The sequence below is a fragment of the Parasteatoda tepidariorum genome, chromosome 1, assembly GCF_982258835.1.
Source record: "Parasteatoda tepidariorum strain Cologne lab strain chromosome 1, Ptep-v5.0, whole genome shotgun sequence".
NCBI lineage: Eukaryota > Metazoa > Arthropoda > Arachnida > Araneae > Theridiidae > Parasteatoda > Parasteatoda tepidariorum.
Genome location: NC_141755.1, coordinates 118,913,769 through 118,934,765, shown reverse-complemented (window position 1 = coordinate 118,934,765; position 20,997 = coordinate 118,913,769). Strand labels below are relative to the sequence as shown.

The following is a 20,997-nucleotide window of genomic DNA, read 5'->3' as shown; positions in this document are numbered from 1 at the left end:
CGGAAACTGGGACTTTTTAGGAAACGATACCAGTATAAGTTTAAAACGAATTTTATTTTTAAACAAAATGAAAAACAGAATATCTTACAGATTTTTTTGGTCTAAAGAGAAGAATTTTACAAATTACGATGCAAACACAAACATGCCAGACGCAAACTTTAAATTGTGCTATTTAAATCCAGCAGGCAACGAATAAATTTTTCCTCGTTTAATTGAATGAAGCAATGCACAAGAGTCAATTTAAACGAATAGTACAAAATTTAAAAGGGTTTTTGTGCATAAAAAGTACTTTCATTGACATGTTCTTACGTACTCTTTTTACCGTTGAGCTATCTGAGCATGTAAGGTAAATTTCTCAAAGTAATTTTTTATGCTGAATTGATTGAGATAAAACAGGAATATATAAGACAAATAGTTAAGAAGTTATAAGGATTTTGTGTACAAAAAGTACAATCTTGTATTTGCACTTACATATGCATCACATATTGCTATATATAGTGAGGTATTCCCTATGTATTTGTTGAGCAATCGAATAAAAAAAAAAAGACTAGTATTTCATAATTTGCAATAGGTTTTTTTTTATATAAAAAGTAAAATTTTTTGAATTGTACTAAGAAATTCCTAAGAATTTCAAGGCTATATATCCTATTAACATGGATTTTGCTTAATTCAGCATGAAAAATTAGTTAAGAAAGTATACCTTACACGTTCAGATAGTATAAGAACATGTCAATCGAAATATTTTTTACAGAAAAAAAAAAACTATTTTACCATTCATCCTATTTACTTTTGAATAGTCTCATTCGAATTGATGTGATAAACTACAAGGAAAACAAAGCCTCACTTGTTAAGATATCAGTGTCAGATTCATTAACAGGTAAAAATACTTCCGTACATATAACTTCTAAACTATTTGCCCCTTCATCTCGTAATTGGTTTCAGTCAATTCAGCATTAAAAAAGAAATTAGAAACAGTGCCTCATTAGACTGCTTGAAAAATATTCAATTCTCTCCCTCAATTACCTACATTTCCTTCACACAAAAAAAGAGGCATGCAGAGGAGAGTAGGGGGATTTTCAGATGTAATTCATATTGACATAATGAACGGACTAATATGCATTCAATGAAAGAAATTGTGTCATTATGACGCGCTGCAGTTGCAATGATTTGTAACCACAAAGAATTGCTGCAGTTTTAAATTGTGCTCATGGCTATTTGAAATCCATCATTGATTATTGTAACATGTTTAAAGTAATGTAAATAATTAAACTTATTTTAACAAAATGATACTAAATGCACCCAAAATAAATAAAAAACTGAATTTAAAAAAAAAAAAAAACATTCTATAAAATTTATTCCATTTGAAACAAAAGAAAACAAAATCAAGGTAAATTTCAATTAATAACCTGGTTTGCAAAAGCGATCAATAGCTGCTTGTCGCAAATTGCCTCTGACTCTGCCATCCAGCCTTTCATATGGATACCTAGATACAAATAAAAACATTATATCCAAAATAAATATTAAAGTGAAAATAGGGAACAAAATCAAGCATAATAAACAAGTTTAAAAAAAAAAAACACCTTTCATAAAATCAAATGTTTAGTTTCAGTGATTTTAAGTTAAGAAATTAATAATGCAATAATTTTAACACATAAGGTTGTGAATTAAAATATCGTTTTTTGGTAGCATCCTTTAAAAGTTGCATTAAGCTCATTGTCTACTACAAAAATGCACACACAAAACAAGGTACAAGCACTTAACTTAAATTACAGCATGTCCCACCTCCTAGCCTGTAACGGTTTAAGCAAGTTGCTTTTTTTAAATAACAATAATTAATCACTAAATCAAACGCTGTTGCAGCCCATGATATACAATGCCATTACATTAATTTAATACTTTAAAAAAAATTTCTTTTTTTCCCAAGAAATTTTTCATAATTAAAAAGTAATTCAAACTGTCGCCAACAGCCCATTGAGCAGCACTAGTAAGCCATACAGCTCTATTAATAAAGTACCTAACTACCAATAAATTTTTCTTTCAAAAATAAGACTAGACAATTTGAAGTTCTTTCTACCTATGTATTTTGAAATCTAACAACCAATAATCCTTTTCCACTTAAAAGTTTAAGTCAAAAACAGTACGGTTAAACGTTTTGTACAGTTAATAGGGCAAAATTACAGGAATACGGTTACAGTATGTCAAAAGGAATAAAAGGAAACTTAAGTGTTGGAAATTTGCTTTGTTGGAAATATTGGAGTGAAGATTGCGTGCCTGGAGCTCACTTACTCCAAGATTTCCAGATTTTGGCTCAAAAATGTTTAATTCCCTTATTTTTCGGACAATTTACAAATTTCCTGACTTTTAACAGTATTCACAATTTTTCAGGTAGCGCAGCAACCCTGGATTGGTTATTTCCCTGGTTTGCTAAAATGATTTTTCTAGATTAACAATAACAATAAATTAAACAATACATTTTTTCCACTACTATTTCCTAACACTTTTTAATCCAAAAATCAAATCCCTTGACACTTGTGCTCATTGTCAGTCCAATGATTACAGAAACGCTTCTCTGTTTAATGGGAGATTTTCCCACCAGTCTTGCCAATATTTTTGAAGGTATTTTCATTCACAGAACATAGATGGCACTACCATACATAATGCAATTCCTGCGTTTTTGAAGTGTTGTAGCAGCTCATTCCATACTGTATGAATGTAAATAGTTTAGTTTTGGAGAATACCGCCTATTTTCAATTAAATTTTTATTATCTATAAATCTAAGGCTAGAGAAGTTACTCACACAGCAGATTACCTCTAATAAACTGGTAAGTGGCAAAGTTTTACTTCCATTTTTATTATTGGGACACATGTGTCCCTCTCGTCTAGGATAGAGGGAACACATCGTCCCAACAGTCCTATGTGATTATTGGTTTTCTTTATAAAATTACTCATTCAGGGTTGCCACTTAAATCTGGAAAAAAATTCCCAGTGTTTTCCCTGTACATATTATGCACAATATATTAAGAGAAAACAAAAATTAATGAGCTCTTGTGTGAGCTATTGTTGGGCTAACTATATTTATTAGTTTTATTTGGTGGAAAAACAGCTGAACATACTTGAATAATGCTATAGTAAATTAAATAGTTCAGTATAGCTGAAATATCATGGTTAAAAATCCCATAGACTACCTTTGAGTGGTCACCATTTTTTAAGAGACAAAAATAAGAAACAAAATTCTCTGTATTTTCCCAGTTTGTAAAGAAAAAAATCAAAATCCCCTGCATTTTCCCTGTCATTTTAGGTGATTTTTAAATTCCATGTATTTTCCAGGTTTTCCCTGTGAACTGGCAACCCTGTCATTGAAGACTACTAGGACACATATCATAGTTGTCAGGATTGATGGGACATATATGTCCCGGTCCTAAATCAGTGTTTAAAATCTTCCTAAAAATATAACATCTTAGTTTTAGCATTCTAGTGTGCTCTACTCATAGTTTATGCTACCAAAATTGTTCTGTTATAAGAAAAGAAAAAAAAAAATACTTGTCGCGAAAGGGTTAACTAAGTTAAAATTAATTTTAAGATAATTCAGCATTGTTTTAAAAAAAATTTTAAACAGTTATGCTTACCTCTTTTGAACAAGATAGTCTTCAAGAATATCTAAGCACCTCACCATCTGAGAGAAAACTAAAACTCGATGGCCATCCGTGCGTAATCGAGGTAACAATTTATCCATAAGTACAAGTTTTCCTGATGCTTGAATCATAGCATTTAAATGACCTTCTAAACTTTCTTCATGCTGTGTTTTGTAGTCATTGATAATTTGCTCTTCCGCACCTGAAAAAAATAATTTTATTTTCATTTCCAACTCTTCATGTTTTAACGGTGGTAAAGAAAAAACAAACTTAAATTCTCTTACCATTTATTAAAAAGGGGTGAATACAGCACTTTCGCAATTCCATCATGGTGTTCATCAAATTAGGAATATTAGAATAACAATTGCCTTTTGTAAGGAACGTAAAATTTCTCTCCAAAATGGCACGGTAGTACTTTTTCTGGATATTAGTAAGCTCAACCTGTAAAAATTTTATTGTTAAAAGGAAAAAAAAAACATCAAATGAGCAATTCAATTCGCTAATTTCCTTTTCAATAAAAGGAAATGCCTTACAAATTAAAGAGAAGAAATGTTTGTTTTTGAAGATAATTAAGACATTAAAGTAAAGAATATACCTCCTTTTTTTTTCTTTCAGACCAACACTCCAAAATCTTAATAAATTAGTATAGGATCCCTTATAAAAGGTTACTTATAAAAATTTAAATTGTTAGCACCAAACAATAATCATGTCAATCAATAATAATTGAATAATTTAAAAAAACTGCAGAATTTCATTACAAAATTTTTTTTAGAGTAATTCATTTTAAGCATCTATGCAAAAATACAGAACAGAAAAATTCAGGGATGAGAGTAGTCAGAAAGTAAAAAAGAGGAAATCCAAGAAAAAAAAATTAAAAAAAAATATATATATATATATATATATATATATATATTTATATATATATATATATATATAAACAAAAAATTTGACAAAAAAAGTGCGATTTTTAAACTTGTCAACCATGTGATAATAAATCCCGATATGAGGCTTTTAAATCACGTGAATTTGAAACTCTACATCGAATTTAAAAAATGAGCAAAATACAAATCATGATGCGTATTTTTTAGATCACGATGCATAATTTTTAAATCGCGCGATATTACAACCGCAAAAACGAATCACGACATTGGATTTTAATTTCGCGTAGCTACATAGGGTTTTAAAAGCTCGTAAATACAAATCGCGATATTGGTTTTTTTAATCTCGTAAATAAGAATCGCAATGTACTAAATTTAAATCGCCTGAATAAGAATCGCAACGTTAATCGCAACTTTTAAATCAGGTAAATACGAAAATCGATGTTTGATAATAAAATCGCAATTTTAAAAATACATAAATACAAAACACGATGTTGGATTTTTAAATCTCGTAAATAAGAATCATAATGTACGATATTTAAATAGCGCAAATAAGAATCGCAATGCGCAACTTTTAAATCAGGTAAATACGAAAATCGATGATTGATATTAAAATCGCGTGAATAAAAATCGAGTTATTTGCAGAGTCTGGACTTGAAATTTCTAAAAGGCTTGTTTGTATTGCTTTTGTTTAGACATAATAAATAAAAATTTGCAAGATTAATTGAATGAGCAAATAAATATTTTCACCGCAAATCCACCTATATATTTTTTCCTATTTTTTTTGTTTGTTTTCACGCCAGAATACAAGAAGCAGCGACGTCTGAATTACGAAAATACGAGCTATCCCGCCGACGGATAAAAAATACGGAAAATCTTATTTTCTGTGCGTGAAATCGGAGAAAACAGCAAATGTAAGTAAAAATGCGGAAGGGTTAGCAGCTAGGACGTAGTTTGAATTTTCAGTTTATCTTTGAAAATCGTAAATAAATATAATTATTTTACTTCAATGACTGAATTTTAAAAAAAAAAGCGAGATATTTATTAAAAAAACAAAACTTTTAGAGAATCGGAGTTTTTGATAAAAAGGTTGAAATTCGAGAGACAAAAAGAATCTCATCCCTGTATAAAGATCAACCAGTTTTATCCCAAGGAAATGATTTTTAGAGAAACTTCAGAGGGTGGAATAAAGACTTCAGTAATTTCGCTCCGTGGAAAATTTAATTCCTCATAAAATATTTTAACTTGTGCGAAAAAAAAATTTCAGCGGAAATCAGCGGAAAAAAATGGAAAAATCTGAAAAAAAGCGGAAATCCGCGAATCCGCGGAAGAATCTCATCCCTGAAAATTATAAAATTAAGTAAATGAACAAAAATAAAAAGGAGGAAATTAATATTTGAAAAAAAGTCGCAAAATAATTTCTTGTCAAGAATTTTAAAAAATCTATTATATAGCAATTTAACAAATATAATATTTCCTTGAATTTTAATAAAATAGATCATTTTAACAAAGAAAATGAGATTGCTAAAAATTAACCTGCTACAAAATAATATATATAAATTTCTACATCATAAAGGAAGAACAGGCAATAGGATGAAGACACACAACAGAATAATGTAATACTTACTTCTACTACTGTTTCTTCTTTGGGTGCTAAAGATTTTTCAACATCTTCTTTCAATCTTCTCAACATCATAGGCTTCAGAAGCTGGGCACAAAATTCAACATAATTAATGAACAAAAAAAAACATAACCACAACAAAAGCAATTTGAATGACAACTGATACTTGAGGTTACAGAATATACACACATCTGAGAGGATATTAAAATAAACATAAATTATTTATAAATAATTTTCAAAAGGGAATGGGGTGAATGGTGGCTCTGTAGCTGAGAACGTTTTTTTAATCTTGAACAGAAGATGGAAGTATGACTCAGCAAATTTTATTTTCGAATCTAAACTAAGTTTAATCCAAAAAGCATTGTTGAAAAAATAAAATGAGATACAGCACTGTATAAATATCAACAATGTATTCCAGAATCTAAACATTTGTAATAACCAATATCATACTTAACCTACTGATATGCTGTTTGTGAAACCTTATATGTTAACAAGAACAAGTAATACACGTGAAGAAAAAAAAAAATTTTTTTGTACAATATCAGGGGTAATTGCAACACAAAAGGTAAATCCTGAAAATTTTATTTATGTGCAAAAAATCAATATCAAGATAGATCCAGTAGATGAAGAAACTGATGAAATCCAGTAGTCTACTGGAAAACCCAGTAGAATTGGTTGCTATGCTTAAATAACAATTGTGTGACAAATTCTTAAATTCTCATTACATTATAACACAAAAAATTGTGCGTATTTCTGTGTTGCAAATTATTTGTATATTTCAAAATTATTTAAAAACATTAATATTGATTTGTTCCATAGACATATAGCCATGTTAAGTAAGTTTAACTATGCATTAAAAAAACACAGAATTCTATACATATAATGCATAGCCTAATGTTTCAAGGTGTGCTTTATATAAATCTTTTATTGTAGTTAAAATTAGTAAAGTGAATAATTATAAATTTACAAAATTTATAAATCAAAACTAAAAGTAACAAGCCTGCTTACAAAGACTGTTATATTTAAAAACAAATAAAAAGATCTTACTGCTTTAAGCTTGTCAACTTGTGATTCCGTCTTAAGGTTACCAAATTCTTCTAAGAAAGCTTCAGTTGAGGCAAAACGATTGGGCTCCAAAAAGTTTAAAAGACTGAAAAGTTCCTCGACATTGTTCTGAAGAGGAGTGCCAGTCAACAGCACACGATGCTCCTAATAATAATAAATACATTTTACGCACTATAAACAGATAAAGAAGTTATCGATTTGAGGAAATCATATAAGCATATACATTTCTGATACTGTTAAATTGAAATCTTTGGGCTTTAAAATTATGATTCAAAAATTGGAAAAGACATTAATGGTACGGCCATCTAATTTACACAATTATTTTTCCAACTCACAGAGGAATCAACTTTACAAACTAGCTATCAGACATTTATGGAATTTTAAGTTGTATTTACAACTGAGTTCAATATATTAATAACATTATGTTTAAAAAAAGTAAGAATTAGATGAAAAGATCTAAATTAAAAATTATACAGTACTGAAACTTTATACTTCATTATAAAATTAAATTCATTAATTGTTCGGAATAAATGTTCTAATTTTTGGTTAAGTTAGAACTAGCCCTTGTTGCCTACATTTCATCCTGCATATGAACTTTGTGTTCTGAATAAAGAATGAGCCATTTTTCTGTTTATTTTTATTGTTGTTGTTGTTTTTTATAAATATAGAAAAAGAAACATTTTTAACAGCTAAAATATAAAAAAAAGAAACATTTTTAACTGCTAACTTAATTATGCAACAATTCTGATATATTTTTGGGGGAGGGGGTTCCCTCTGGCATTTCTTTCAGTTTACGACACGAATTTCCTTTTATTTATTTTTTTAATGTGATGGTAATTACGAAAGACTTTTTTTATGTTCTTCACCTGCAGATACTTTTTCTTCCAATTTTTATTTACATATTTTTAAAAATTTTTATGTACAAATATTATAGTATTTTTCTCCCTACATTATTAGTTTTAGTGAGTGTCGATTGAGAATTTTCTCACATCCAGAATTTTTAGATTCTCATCCCATGCTTTCTGGGTTACCAGATTTTTAGTGAAAAATAAATTATTCATTCGAGTTCAATATGTTTTAAATTATTGCAAACATGAAAACAGTAACAAAAATATAATGGCTTTAAGAATTAATGTTTTGATTTCCTGACAATCTTGGGAGTAGAAACTTGCAAATCTGAAGCTTCTCACCAATTCAGTTTTCAATAGATTATTTAGACAATTTTACCTTTTAAGAATCAGGTTAAAATAATTTTTTACCCTCCTTATATAAGACACATAACATAAACGAATTACAAGCTTCATATTCAGGATTTCATGTCAATGTGGACTTTCGTACATAAGATAAACTAAGCACTGAAACACATCAAAGCCCATTTGTCGCAAAACATTGCTGGGCAGAAAGCCATAGGTTTGGTTTTTCCTCACATTATATCATTCATAAATGTATTTCATACATTGCTTTAGATTTCAGGGAGAGTAACCAAACCATCAAAAACTATTTTTAATGATCTTACTGCTATACAATATTCTTCTAACATTAGGAAGAAAAAAAAAAATTTTTTTTTTAAAATTTCCAACACTTACTTTTAAATTAATGTTGTTACTATATATTATTTATCTCTTTGGTATGTTATAACCCTTGCTAAATTGCATTTCAGTTTTCCCATTCCAGGGTGCGTAGCCAGACTTTTCAACAAAAAATAAAAACCATTTAAGTACTTTCTAAGCACTCAAAAAATAGTTTCAATCACTTTCAAAAAAAAAAAAAATCTTAATTAGGATATGGGTAGCAATATTTTTTTCTTCTTATCGTTTAAAGTTATTAATTTATGAACATAATATCAATAAAATTCAAAAGCATTCTTACAAACCTCACATAATCACAATAAAATAACTAGTTTCAGATAATAGAAAATTGTGAAAATCATGCATTTTTTGTAATTTAGAACAAAAATCGAAGCCGCAAGGAAAAAATTTCTTTTTAAAATATAGAAAATTCAGCACTTTTTACAAACCCCAAATTAAAAATGCACCTCTAAGGGCTTTTAAAAAAATGCAAATAAAAAATAAGCACCTTTAAGCTTTTTTTAAAAACGCTACACATCCTGCCATCCACCCTATTTATGAAGCTGCATTAATGACTGCGAAATGTGTATAGGTTTTAATAAAAAATTTTACTATTTATAATTTTTAAAAAAAAAATTTTAATGTTTAATTTCATTCAAAAAAAATTTCCTCTCAGAATTTGACAAAAATTCAATAGAAAAATAATAAACTAAAAACTGATTTTTAAAAAAAGAAATGTTAATCACTGAGCAAAATAAATTATTAAGTTGATAATAATAATGTAATAATAATGAGAATAAATTAAAGTCTCACAGTGTTTAACATCCTCAAGCCTTCTAATAGTTTGCAGTTCCTATTTTTTAATCGATGAGCTTCATCAATTATGACACATCTCCATGGAATAGCTTTCAACTCCATGCAATCAGTTAGTATTATTTCAAATGTTGTGATCATTACTTGAAATTTATACACATCTTGAATACGCTCACCCTAGAAAAATAAGAAAGAAAAAATTTAAATAACAGCTAACAAAATAGATTAAGAATCATCCATAAATATAGTAAATTACCTCCTCATTTTTCCAATACATTTCATACTCTAAGATCATATTACGGCTAGGTGAGCTGAAAGGAAAAAATACATATATATAATGTATAACTAATTATAAATTCATGGCTGCCAACATGGATAGGAGAAAAAAATCCAGCAGATTTTATGAAATAATATACATTTTATGATAATTGTTGAATAATGTACTAAATATTTTACACATAGGGAATTTTAATAGTCATCAAAATAGGAAAGCTGCAATATTTTCCAGATAGACATTAAACATACTTGAAATGTTATGCATTAAGTTCACTCATAATTTCAAATACTAATAGACATTTAATTCATCAAAGATAAATACAAGACTTTTTAATTAATTTAAAAATAAGAGTTCTGAATAAAAATAAAATGAACATTTTAGAACAAATAAGGTTTTGAACTGATTTCCATAAATGACATTCACATCATTATGTATTAGTAACACTTATTTAAATATTCAAGCAATAATCTGCACAAAAGTTCGACTTCAATGGGGATGTTTCTTTTTAGAAAACTTACTCAATTTTAGGGAATTTTCTAAAATGTACAAAAAGAATTGTTATTAAACCAGTAGAAACTGGCAAAATCCAGTAGAGTTGGCAGTCATGTAAATTGAAGATAATTTATTTCCCAAGATGAAGCAAAATAACAGGCAAATAAGCCACACCAAAATATGAGAAAAAGCTGAAATTTGAGTGGTAACATAAAATTTCATAAACTTATTTCTATACAAACAAAAAATTAAAATTTTAAGAAATTATATTAAATAAAATACAATTAAAAATAATTTGTTTTTAAAAAAACATTTTTAGTGATTTAATGTTATAAATTGTCTAAAAATGTTAGTGCTTATTGATATTTTAATTGTAATTATTGTATAACCAGGACAGTTTTTAAAGGTCCATGCTTTAAAGAATTCTTTGATGTCTTTAAGCTAAATATAGAATTTTGGCATTTGATAAACAAAGGTATTAATGTTATTGCCATTATTACAAATAGACCTATTTTGTCACCTTCAATGCAAAGAATAATGACACTTACCTTCCATGGTAGGTAATAGCATTTAAGTCTGTCCAAGTTTCAAATTCTCTTTGCCAATTACCAATGGTGGAAAGAGGAGCAATTACTAGAAATGGCCCAGGAATACCATATTTATCTATTTCATTCAGAAATGTTATTGACTGTATTGTTTTCCCTAATCCCATCTCATCAGCTAATATACAATTTTGACTATAAAAAGAAAGAGAAAAGCACATGAACAAAATACACAACAAATAAAAACATTTTGCAATAACACAGTACAAAGTCCCATATTCGGATGTCCATTTACTGAAAGGGTCTCTTTTCTGGACACTTTTTAACAATCAAAACTAAGAAAACTTTTTTTTTCATTTGCGACCAATTAGAAAAAGTATGCTTCCAATTTTTGTTCGATTTCAATCCAATTTCCGTTGTAATGAGAAAAGAAAGTGGATATCGCAGAATAGGACACTTCACTATCACGTTAAAAGAAAAGAAAAAAATATTTTTTCTCTCTCATGTCCCCCATAAAAGGATTAATACCGCCAAGAATTACGCACTTAATTTCAGAGAGCGCAAAAAATTTTAATTTTGAAAAAATTGTGGATTTGAGGTGAAATGGCCATGAGTAAAATGCAGGGGTGATTGTGAGCCCAACTCAAAAATCTGGAAAATTTCTTGAGTAAAATCATTAATGACGCATTTCAAAATATGTATACAAAATATCTTTATAAATTTAAATCATTGTTGATATTTTCAAACATGAAATTCTACATAAATTATATGTAGTATAATTTGATGAATAATTGCTTAGAAGTTCATTTTTATCTCTAATCACATTTATTACACTACCAGAAAAAAAAAAATTACAAAAGAAAGAGATGCTAAGAATAAATTCTAGTTCTATTATTTTAAAACAAAATATATTAGAATTTTTATACATATATGTGATCAATGAATTCTTGAAACTTCTAGACCTTGGATTTTCGGAAACCTTTGGATCGTAGTTAGTAAAAAATCCGGATTTTTTCCGGAAAACAATCACCTATGAAAATGGGTCGTTTAGAAATTATTCAAAACCGCAATTCGGAATTTGTGGATTGTAATATTATATTAAAAATGAAATTGAAATTTTAAAAACTATGAGAAAATCCCAAATTGTTGGAAATATGATTAACAAAACCCTGCGGAAAATAAATCATCACAAATCGAGTACATCGAAAAATAATTCGATAAATACCCGATTCGAAATTTTGAGTATGACAATGTAGCATTAAAAAATTATGAAAATCGGTATCAATAACTGAAAAAAAAATCCTGAACTGTTGAAAATGCGATGAACAAAACCACGTTGAAAGTAAAATTGTCATAAAAAGAGTACATCAAAAAATGATTCTATAAATAACCGATTTGAAATTTTAAGTATGATAATATATCATTAAAAAACTATGAAACTCCATAGCAATAACTGACAAAAATGTGATGCACATGATTTGTGATGATTTCATAGTCACTCTAGATGGTTTTGTTGATTGCATTTTCAACTGTTATTGGTATGTACAGTCATGCGGTTTTTAAAATCTCAATTTTTGTTGTTGATATATTATCACAATCCATGCGCATTTTTAAACTACATAATTTTATAGCAGTAGTAATCTTTTTACGCCAGAAGGGAAAAATATATATATATATGCATGTATTTTACGCACTTTAGTGAACTGCAGTGGTAGTTGCAAAACCTTGGATATTGCTTTAGTGATATCCAAATTTTTTGATCATATAACAGCAGAAATCGGACAAAAATCATGCAAAACACAGAAGTGGGGTAAAAATCACAAAAAAGTGGAAATTAAAGGAAGATTCTTATCCCTGCTTGGTAATATTTCTTTTGACAGCTCCACAAATGTTTTATGCCTAACTATTAAATTTTACAATTTAATTTTAAAATGGTTCAAGCAAATTTTTAATTGCAAAGTCAACAACTTTTAATATCCCTTTAAATTAAATAATTTTTTTATTTCAAAATCAAAAATTTGGAGGGACTGAACAGAAGAGTTTCTGAGTAATGAAACTTGTAGGATAACACATTTTTAAATTTTCATCTCTCAAAAACTAATTTCTGTCCAATTTTTTTTTTTTCTTCATTTAAAATTATGTAGTTTGAAACAAATTTAAAAATTTGTTTCTTTGACACTGCAAATGTTTTTCAATCACCATTAAATTAAAATAATAAAAAAATTATTTTTGCATAGTGAAATTAACATTAATGGATTCAAACTTAATACCATTCTTTTAACTTAACTGTTGTTAATCCAAATCCATAAGAAATTTAAATAAATATCAATGTGAAATTTTTTTTATAGATTCTTTAATTATTTCAATATCATTGCAATTATTCTAAAAACAGTTTATGGTGTTCTGGCCAACAACTTTTTATAGCTATGATAGCAGGGATGCTACTCGCAAAATATCAAATTGTCTCACCAGAAATTGCATTCCGTCTCAGTTAAAATCTCTTTTTGGCTCAGTTTGTCTCAGCTAAAATTATTTTTTTCACTCAGTTTATCTCAGCTAAAATGATTATTAATCAGTTTGATAACAATATAAAGATTATTTTCAGGATCCATAAAACCATTAATAGCATACTAGGAGTACTACAATTATACATACATTCACTATTGCTAGGATTTTAAAAAACCTGCATATGATTGATTAAAAGAGTCCACAAAATTGTTTTATGGACTCTGTTGTTTTCATATATATTGCATTTATCATTTATGCCAATGAATAGTATCTGTTCCAGAATTTTACAAAGTAAATTTTAACTTTCTTATTTTTTAAAATATAATGGTGTTAACTTTCTAAAAAGAAATATCTATTTGGTTTCAGTAATTCAAAAGGGAAAATACCCATTTCATTTTGAGCTCAAATTTCATCTCAAAATATATAACTATTCAGTTACAATGAAAGGTTTACAGATTTCAATAATTAAAAGAGAAATTCAGTAATTAAATAATGAGAGTTTAAGAAAATGCAAATAACACAAAAAAAACACTGTTTGATAGAATTCAAGAGGTGCAAAGAAATTTTGAAATATTTTAGGTAGGAATTTTTCAAGAAAATTTTAGGGAGCACTTAATAGCCAAAAATTAGCATATATACATTTTTATGTCAAAACAGAAATATTTAAAAACTATTATAAACAATTTAAAAAGACACATATAAATATAATTTTCTTTCTAAAATGACTTGCATCCTTTATTAAGTATAAAAGTAAACTTTTTAGTTAATTGGCATTGACTAGTAGATTGTACTTTCTTGCATTCACAAGATTAGTTAGTTGACTATGTTCTTTTAATTTATATAGCTAAATATACAATCATAAAATGTGATTATGAATGCACTTAGTAATTGTTTAAATGCAACAACTGTAGAAAAATATATCACATCTTTACAGTAACTAATTCAAGAAAAAACTTAATTCTACTTCTTTCTAGAATCGTGACACTGGATTTTAAAATTGCGTGAATATGAATTGCGATTTTGGGTTTTAAAATCGCGTGAATATGAATCGCGATATTGAATTACAAAATCGTGTGAATATGAATCACGATATTGGATTTTAAAATAGCGTGAATATGAATCGCGATATTGGATTTCAAAATCGCGTGAATATGAATCACGATATTGGAGTTTAAAATCGAGTGAACATGAATCGCGATTTTTGATTTTAAAATCAAGTGAATATGAATCACGATATCGGATTTTAAAATCACGTGAATATGAATCGTGCGGTTGGATTTTAAAATCGCGTGAATATGAATCGCGATTTTGGATTATAAAATCATGTGAATATGAATCACGCTGTTGGATTTTAAAAAGACGAAAATACAAATCACGATATTGGATTTTAAAATCGCGTGAATATGAATCGCGCAGCTGGATTTAGAAAACACAAATCACGAGATTGGATTTTAAAATCGCGTGAATATGAATCACTATTTCGGATTTTAAAATCGCGTGAATATGAATCACGATTTTGAATTTTAAAATCGTGAATAAGAATAGCGCTGTTGGATTTTAAAAACACGAAAATACAAATAGCGATATTGAATTTTTAAATCGCGTAAATAAGAATCACGATGAATAATTTTTAGATCACGTGAATACGAATCGCAATGAGTAATTTTTAAATAGCGTACAAATACGAAAAACGAGATCTGATATTACAACTGCGTGATAACGAATCGCAATATTGGATTTAAAAATGCGTGAATACGAATCGCGACGTTGGATTTTAAACTCGCGAGAATACAGATCGCAATATTGAATTTTTAAATTGAGTGAATAGGAATTGCTAGTACGATTTTTAAACAGCGTAAAAAAAGTCGCAACACATAAGTTTTAAATAAGTTAAATACGAAAATCGATTATTGATATTAAAATCGTCTGATTAAAAATCGCGATTTTAGCATATTCCAGCGCAATTCCTAATATTTAAAATTCCGAAAATCAGCCAAACGAAAAAAAAAATCATATATCGGTGGTCGAAACGAAACACTTAGACTCCTTTCCACTCTACAGCGGAAGTCGCGGGAATCCGACTATCGTTCCGGCGGCTTGGGTTTCTCTAATTGGACTCCCTAAAAATTTTAGTTTTTGGAACATGGTCGAAAATTTTAAAAATTGGGAGAAAAAAGTGGATTTCCGCTTTTTCGTGGAAGTCTTTCATCCCTTGGAGACGTGAACGGCAAAATGATCTCCAATGACTCACGGCAATGCGGATTAATATTTGAAACTGAATTCAGGTTTGCCAAATTTTGGACGTTTTGTCTCAGAATGGCGCAGCTTTGGCAGAAACTGAGCTGAATGTCGCAAAATGGCGCAGTTATGCCGTTTTGTCTCAGTTTGTCGCAAATGGCGCAGGCGTAGCATCCCTGTGATAGTCAAAAATCCAAATCCATAAAAAAAATGTATGTTTATAAAGTACATTTTTAGGTCTGATTTTTTAAATTCAAATATCGTCAGTATGTTAATCAAACTAATTAGTATGTTTAAGGTTAAACTCTTGAACCATTAAGATTTGCAAGTTAGATGAAAATTCGATAAATAGATGAGAAGTTATGATGGTGCTAGTTTTTTATTTTGTGCACTGTACATTTAATGACATTTTGAAAAAGTAGCTTAGGTACCAAAACTAAGCTTACTTTTATAATACCAACAAATAGATAATTATGTTTCAATGCATTTTAAAATAAATCTAATAACTAAACATAAAATATCTTAAGTTTTTAAATTAATAGTCATTTGATAACATTTAAATGTAAAAAATGATTTAAAAAATGAACAGTTATTGATTTACGACACAAATATATTAGAGCCACTTCCTTCAGAAACTTTATGCATGCATATAAAACAAAGATCTCTCTTCTTACCTATTATACCAACAAAAAGTAAGCCAATTAACACCTTCTAACTGATATTCTCTAAGGGTATTACCACCTTTATAAACAGGAGAATCATCAAGTTGATTCCATTCAGCAGGACGAGGACGCTTTTTGGTCTAAAAAGATATGCAATATTTTATACAAATTCCTATGCTTTCAATTTATAATTAGTCACATACGTATATTTTTTTTTATAAATATTTTCTTTAACTCAATATAAGGGGAAGAAAAAAAACTGCTTTAAATATTTAAAAAAAAAAAAAAAAAAAAAAAAAAAAGAATTAAGATCTTTTTCTAATCCTATGGTCATACACAGAAAATATTTCAAAGAAGGATTTTTAAAGAGTTAACTACATGGAATTGTAAACATCATAATGATTTGCATTGAACTATTGCTCAATTCAAATTTAATAACGAAGCACAAATGTTTTAATGTATAAATAAGTTTACAAACATGCTTATAAAATGCTTACCTTCCATTTATCTTTAGGAGGGGGATCTTTAAACCTCAGGAACAGTTCGATTTTGTCTTGGTCGACATCATCTTCCAGTTCCCACGTACTTTCTTCGTAAGTCAAAGCCCTCCACTTGACCAAATAATGGCGTGTTATCCTTATAGTTGATTCTTCTTTCTTCTCAGACTCCACTTTGTCCTCTTCAATTCCTTCCTCTTGCAGCTTGTTCTCTTCTTCTGATGGCTTGTTCTCTTCTTCTGGTGGCTTGCACTCTCCCTCTGGTGGCTTGCTCTCTCCCTCTGGTAACTTGTTCTCTTCTTCTGGTGGCTTGTTCTCTTCCTCTGGTGGCTTGCTCTCTTCTTCAGCAGTTTGAGATGGAGCATCCTCTTTGGCTATTTCTTCTTCTTTGATTTCAGCATCATTAGGAACTTCACTCTCTTGATTCACTTCCTTTTCTTCGACAACTATATTTACAATGTCATCAGTTTCTTTCGGTTCTTTTGATTCTGGTTCTATCACAGCAGGTGGATGAGAATCTACAGCATCCGACTCCATGGGTGTGCCCTCCCCTTGGGCAGGAGTGTCGACAGGTTTCTGCTCTTTCTCAATTTCTTCACTTTTGATTTCCTCTGTTGCAGATGGCTCTGATGGTGATTTGACTTCGGTCGCCTCCTTTTCAGGAGATTCTTCTTCTGTGGGTTTGTTAGGTTTTGGTGAAGGAGGGGCAAGAGTCACCTCACCCGTAGCAGATATGACTTCCTTAATAATATTAACATCAAGAACTCTGTCAACTTCTATGTAGTCAGGATTAAAGGGATCCTCTTCCAACTAAAGAAATTGAAAAGATGGGAAAAATACATCAATTTTGAGATAAATCAGTTCATCAGTAAATAGTGAAAATTGAAGTAAGACCCAGGTGGGACTGCATACCTACCAACATTGAAGGAATAAAATAACGGAGATTTTACAAGCAACATTTTTTAGGCTATGCGTAAAGTTTTCATACATCATGCATAATCATGTAAGTCAAAAAGAGAAATTCAAAATTGGAAATATAAGCACTTACATTTAGTGAAGTAAAAAATATGTATATAAACTTCATCTATAGATTTTTTAAACCATTATTTATAATTACCTTAACTATTAACACAGAACATACTGCAGTTCTAGCAATAGCACTATCTCTTGGGGAATAAGAGAAATTTTTAGCCATCAGCGGACATTTTTTCGCCAAAAATTTTTTATAAAAAAAATTTCTTCAACAAAATTGGAATTTCCAAAAATTGGTTTAGCTGTTCAACGACGGTTATAAAATGAAATATAATAGTGGGGTTAATCTCCTTCCATTGGCCATGCAACACGGAACTACTGTAAAACGACACTTTCTTGCCCCAATGTTTCCCGAAAATGGTTTTAGAACCTTTATTATTAGTGTGATTTGACAGTAAATCAAAAGACTTGAGTATTTTGCCCAACTTTCCAAGTTCGCTCATTTCGAAATCATACTCTTTCCGCAACTTTATTATATAACTCTGAAAGGCTTCAATTTTGGTTTCAAGCTCAGCGGTTAGTTGTGGTGTAAGCATGGTAGTTTCACAAAATACTTTTTCTTAAAATTTTATTTTTGCGTCTCATAAGAAACGATAAATCCATATTTTTGCATTGATTTCTTTTTAATATAATTCGTAATTTTAACAAATTATGTCTAAATTTTCACAAAATAGGTACCTCTCAGAAAAATCTAGACATACCCCTGACACCACACTACAGAGGCAATGAAATTCTTCGGTTTGTAACGAGCAAATTCCAATTTCTTAACTTAATTCATTGCTCTGATGTGAATTCTAGTACAGGTTATAATCAAATAGTTTAATTGAAATTCTAGAATCCATGATGAGAGCTTTTTTTCTTTTTAAACTTTGAAAAAAATGGTGGATGGTTTTGTAATGCGCTTTGTGATCTGGGAATCTGCACTTATATGCAGATACATTTTTATTCCATTCCAGAACTTGTTGGGCAGCCATGCTGTTACTGGAATTTTCTGCCAAAGAAAACACTTGCAGTTTAAAACTTGCAGCATATGATTTTCTTTTCCTACTCATTTTTCTTTGCAAAATATCAGAATGCAGCAAATGCAAAGGAAAGAAAAAGTACCCGTGGACAACTGATAATAGCGAACAAAGCCATTTAATAAATAGGGGTGGGATAAGGATCAAAAATGGATAGCATGTATCTTCTGGCTAACATGACATGAGAGCTAATAGACTAGTCTGCTTTCCCCTTCAAAACGAATATTTACCTTTCCACAGTCTCAATTGGCTTATTTTCTTGGATATAAAAAATTAAAAAAAAAAAAAAAAAAACGATAAATTAAAGCCATTCAAAGTATACTTACAAAATCAAAAAAGTTGAAAGTTTCTTTTTTCTGCTTAAACCTCTTTACTTTTTGGATAAAACGTCTATCGCCTTTCTCCAATTCTTCCAGGGTTTTCCAGTCACAATGGATATATGACCTAGAAATACATTTTTATCACATTCAGATAAAAGAGAATTTTTGGAGACTGAGTTGTACTTTGTAACAATTACATAATTCTGTGTATTAAGTACTGCAAGTTAAGTACTGTAAAGTCACTGATAGACAAAATGAGGAGTTTCATAGGAAGAAAAGAAATTCCAGAAACAGTTAGTGACCAAGAAAAAATACAATTAGAATTTAGAAAGCGATAGCATATTTTCTTAGTATAATTCTCTGCTATTATTATGCTTTTATTGTTATTTCAAATTAAAGGCATAAACCTACAAGCAGCATTCCTTTATTATGAAGTAATTTTGTGATGTTATTTCCCAAAATGTTTTATGATAAATATTTAAAGCAATATTTTTGTCTATTATGAAAATTATTAAGCAATAAATAAGCTATATTTAAAAATGTGTTTCATGTCAAAACATACAATTAAAATAATATATAAAAAATTCCAAAGAATTTTTAGGGAATAAGTTTTTCACACTGCTATAAAATAAACTTTTTGTTGAAAAATATTTAGTGAGTTTCAATAGTAATCAAGACTTAAATATGAATTTTAAACAGTTTGCAGATAGAGTTCTATTGGTAACATAAGAAACGAGAAGTCTCATAAGAAAAATTATTTAATTTAAATTTTATCCCAGTAAAATCAAAAATTTATGAAGTAAAATCTGTGTTAATACAATAAAACTTTTTAGAATCGTTTAATTTTAATGCAACAATCTGATTATCCACAAGAAATAAAACTGATTGCATAGTAATTGTCCCTCACAGAATTACAGCGACAGGGCGACATTGTTGCAGAACGTTACAGAGTCCTTGCAGAAACATTTTCTTATGAAAAGTAAAAAACTTTAGTTTACTTTTCTACAGAAATTTACACATAATATTTGAATCATGCATTTAGATCATTTTTTGATGCGCTAAATTTATACTGAATCGATGTAATGTTTGGATTGAATTTTCGGCAGTTATAGATATCGATTTTCTTGTGATTTTTAAATATCCCAATATACTTCAAAAAACAAGATGGAACATTCAAATCATGCATTTAAGTATTTACTTTTTAAGCCGATGATTCTATTGAATTTTTAGCAATTATTGCTATTGATTTCTCCATAGCTTTTAAATCAGATATATTTTATATAAAATTATTTATTACAACAACCTAATCTGAAAATGAAACGTGCATTTGATTAACCCCGTATTGAAGAGTCAGAATCGTGTGATTTTATCAATCTTTTTATCGGCAACGAATTTCATGATTTTTAATAATTGTTTTATTGTGATGATTATTCACAAAATGCAACGAAAGAAATAATAAGTGCGTTTTCCCTCCTCAACAAAATGTGTGAATATCACTCATTATATTAAATTAAAAAATTATTACAAGCTTAATTTTAAAAAATTATAGTAGTTTTTTTTGCAAATACAGTGCTTTTATTGCTTTAAATTAGTAACATATATGTTTGTTATTATAAAAAGTATCTCGCAGAAAGATATTAATGCTAGGGAGTTTCGTCGCAGATAGCTTGAAAAAATTCTGACATGTGGAGCAATCGTGGAATTAGTGGATGAAGCAATCAAAGAGCAGAAAAATCAGGTCATGCATAAAAAATTAAAAAAAACAAAACAATCAGATATTTTCTTGAAATATAAATAATACAGAAGAAATATAAAAGAGAAAATATAAAACAG

General features: G+C 28.8%; 1 protein-coding gene across 19 annotated transcripts in view; it reads right to left on the bottom strand.

Moving 5' to 3' along the window:
* kis (chromodomain helicase DNA binding protein kismet) overlaps positions 1-20,997 on the bottom strand; it is a 111,819-nt gene that overhangs the window by 55,801 nt on the left and 35,021 nt on the right. For all 19 annotated transcript variants that reach the window (XM_043052600.3, XM_043052602.3, XM_043052604.3 and 16 more), the window contains exons 10-20: positions 19,171-19,288; positions 16,794-17,603; positions 16,309-16,436; positions 10,895-11,083; positions 9,834-9,888; positions 9,578-9,754; positions 7,179-7,340; positions 6,138-6,218; positions 3,917-4,073; positions 3,627-3,834; positions 1,407-1,483 (exon numbers count right to left, since the gene is read on the bottom strand). In XM_043052600.3, coding sequence (XP_042908534.2) covers positions 1,407-1,483; positions 3,627-3,834; positions 3,917-4,073; positions 6,138-6,218; positions 7,179-7,340; positions 9,578-9,754; positions 9,834-9,888; positions 10,895-11,083; positions 16,309-16,436; positions 16,794-17,603; positions 19,171-19,288 — 2,162 coding nt within the window. The remainder of the gene's footprint in view (positions 1-1,406; positions 1,484-3,626; positions 3,835-3,916; positions 4,074-6,137; positions 6,219-7,178; positions 7,341-9,577; positions 9,755-9,833; positions 9,889-10,894; positions 11,084-16,308; positions 16,437-16,793; positions 17,604-19,170; positions 19,289-20,997) is intronic.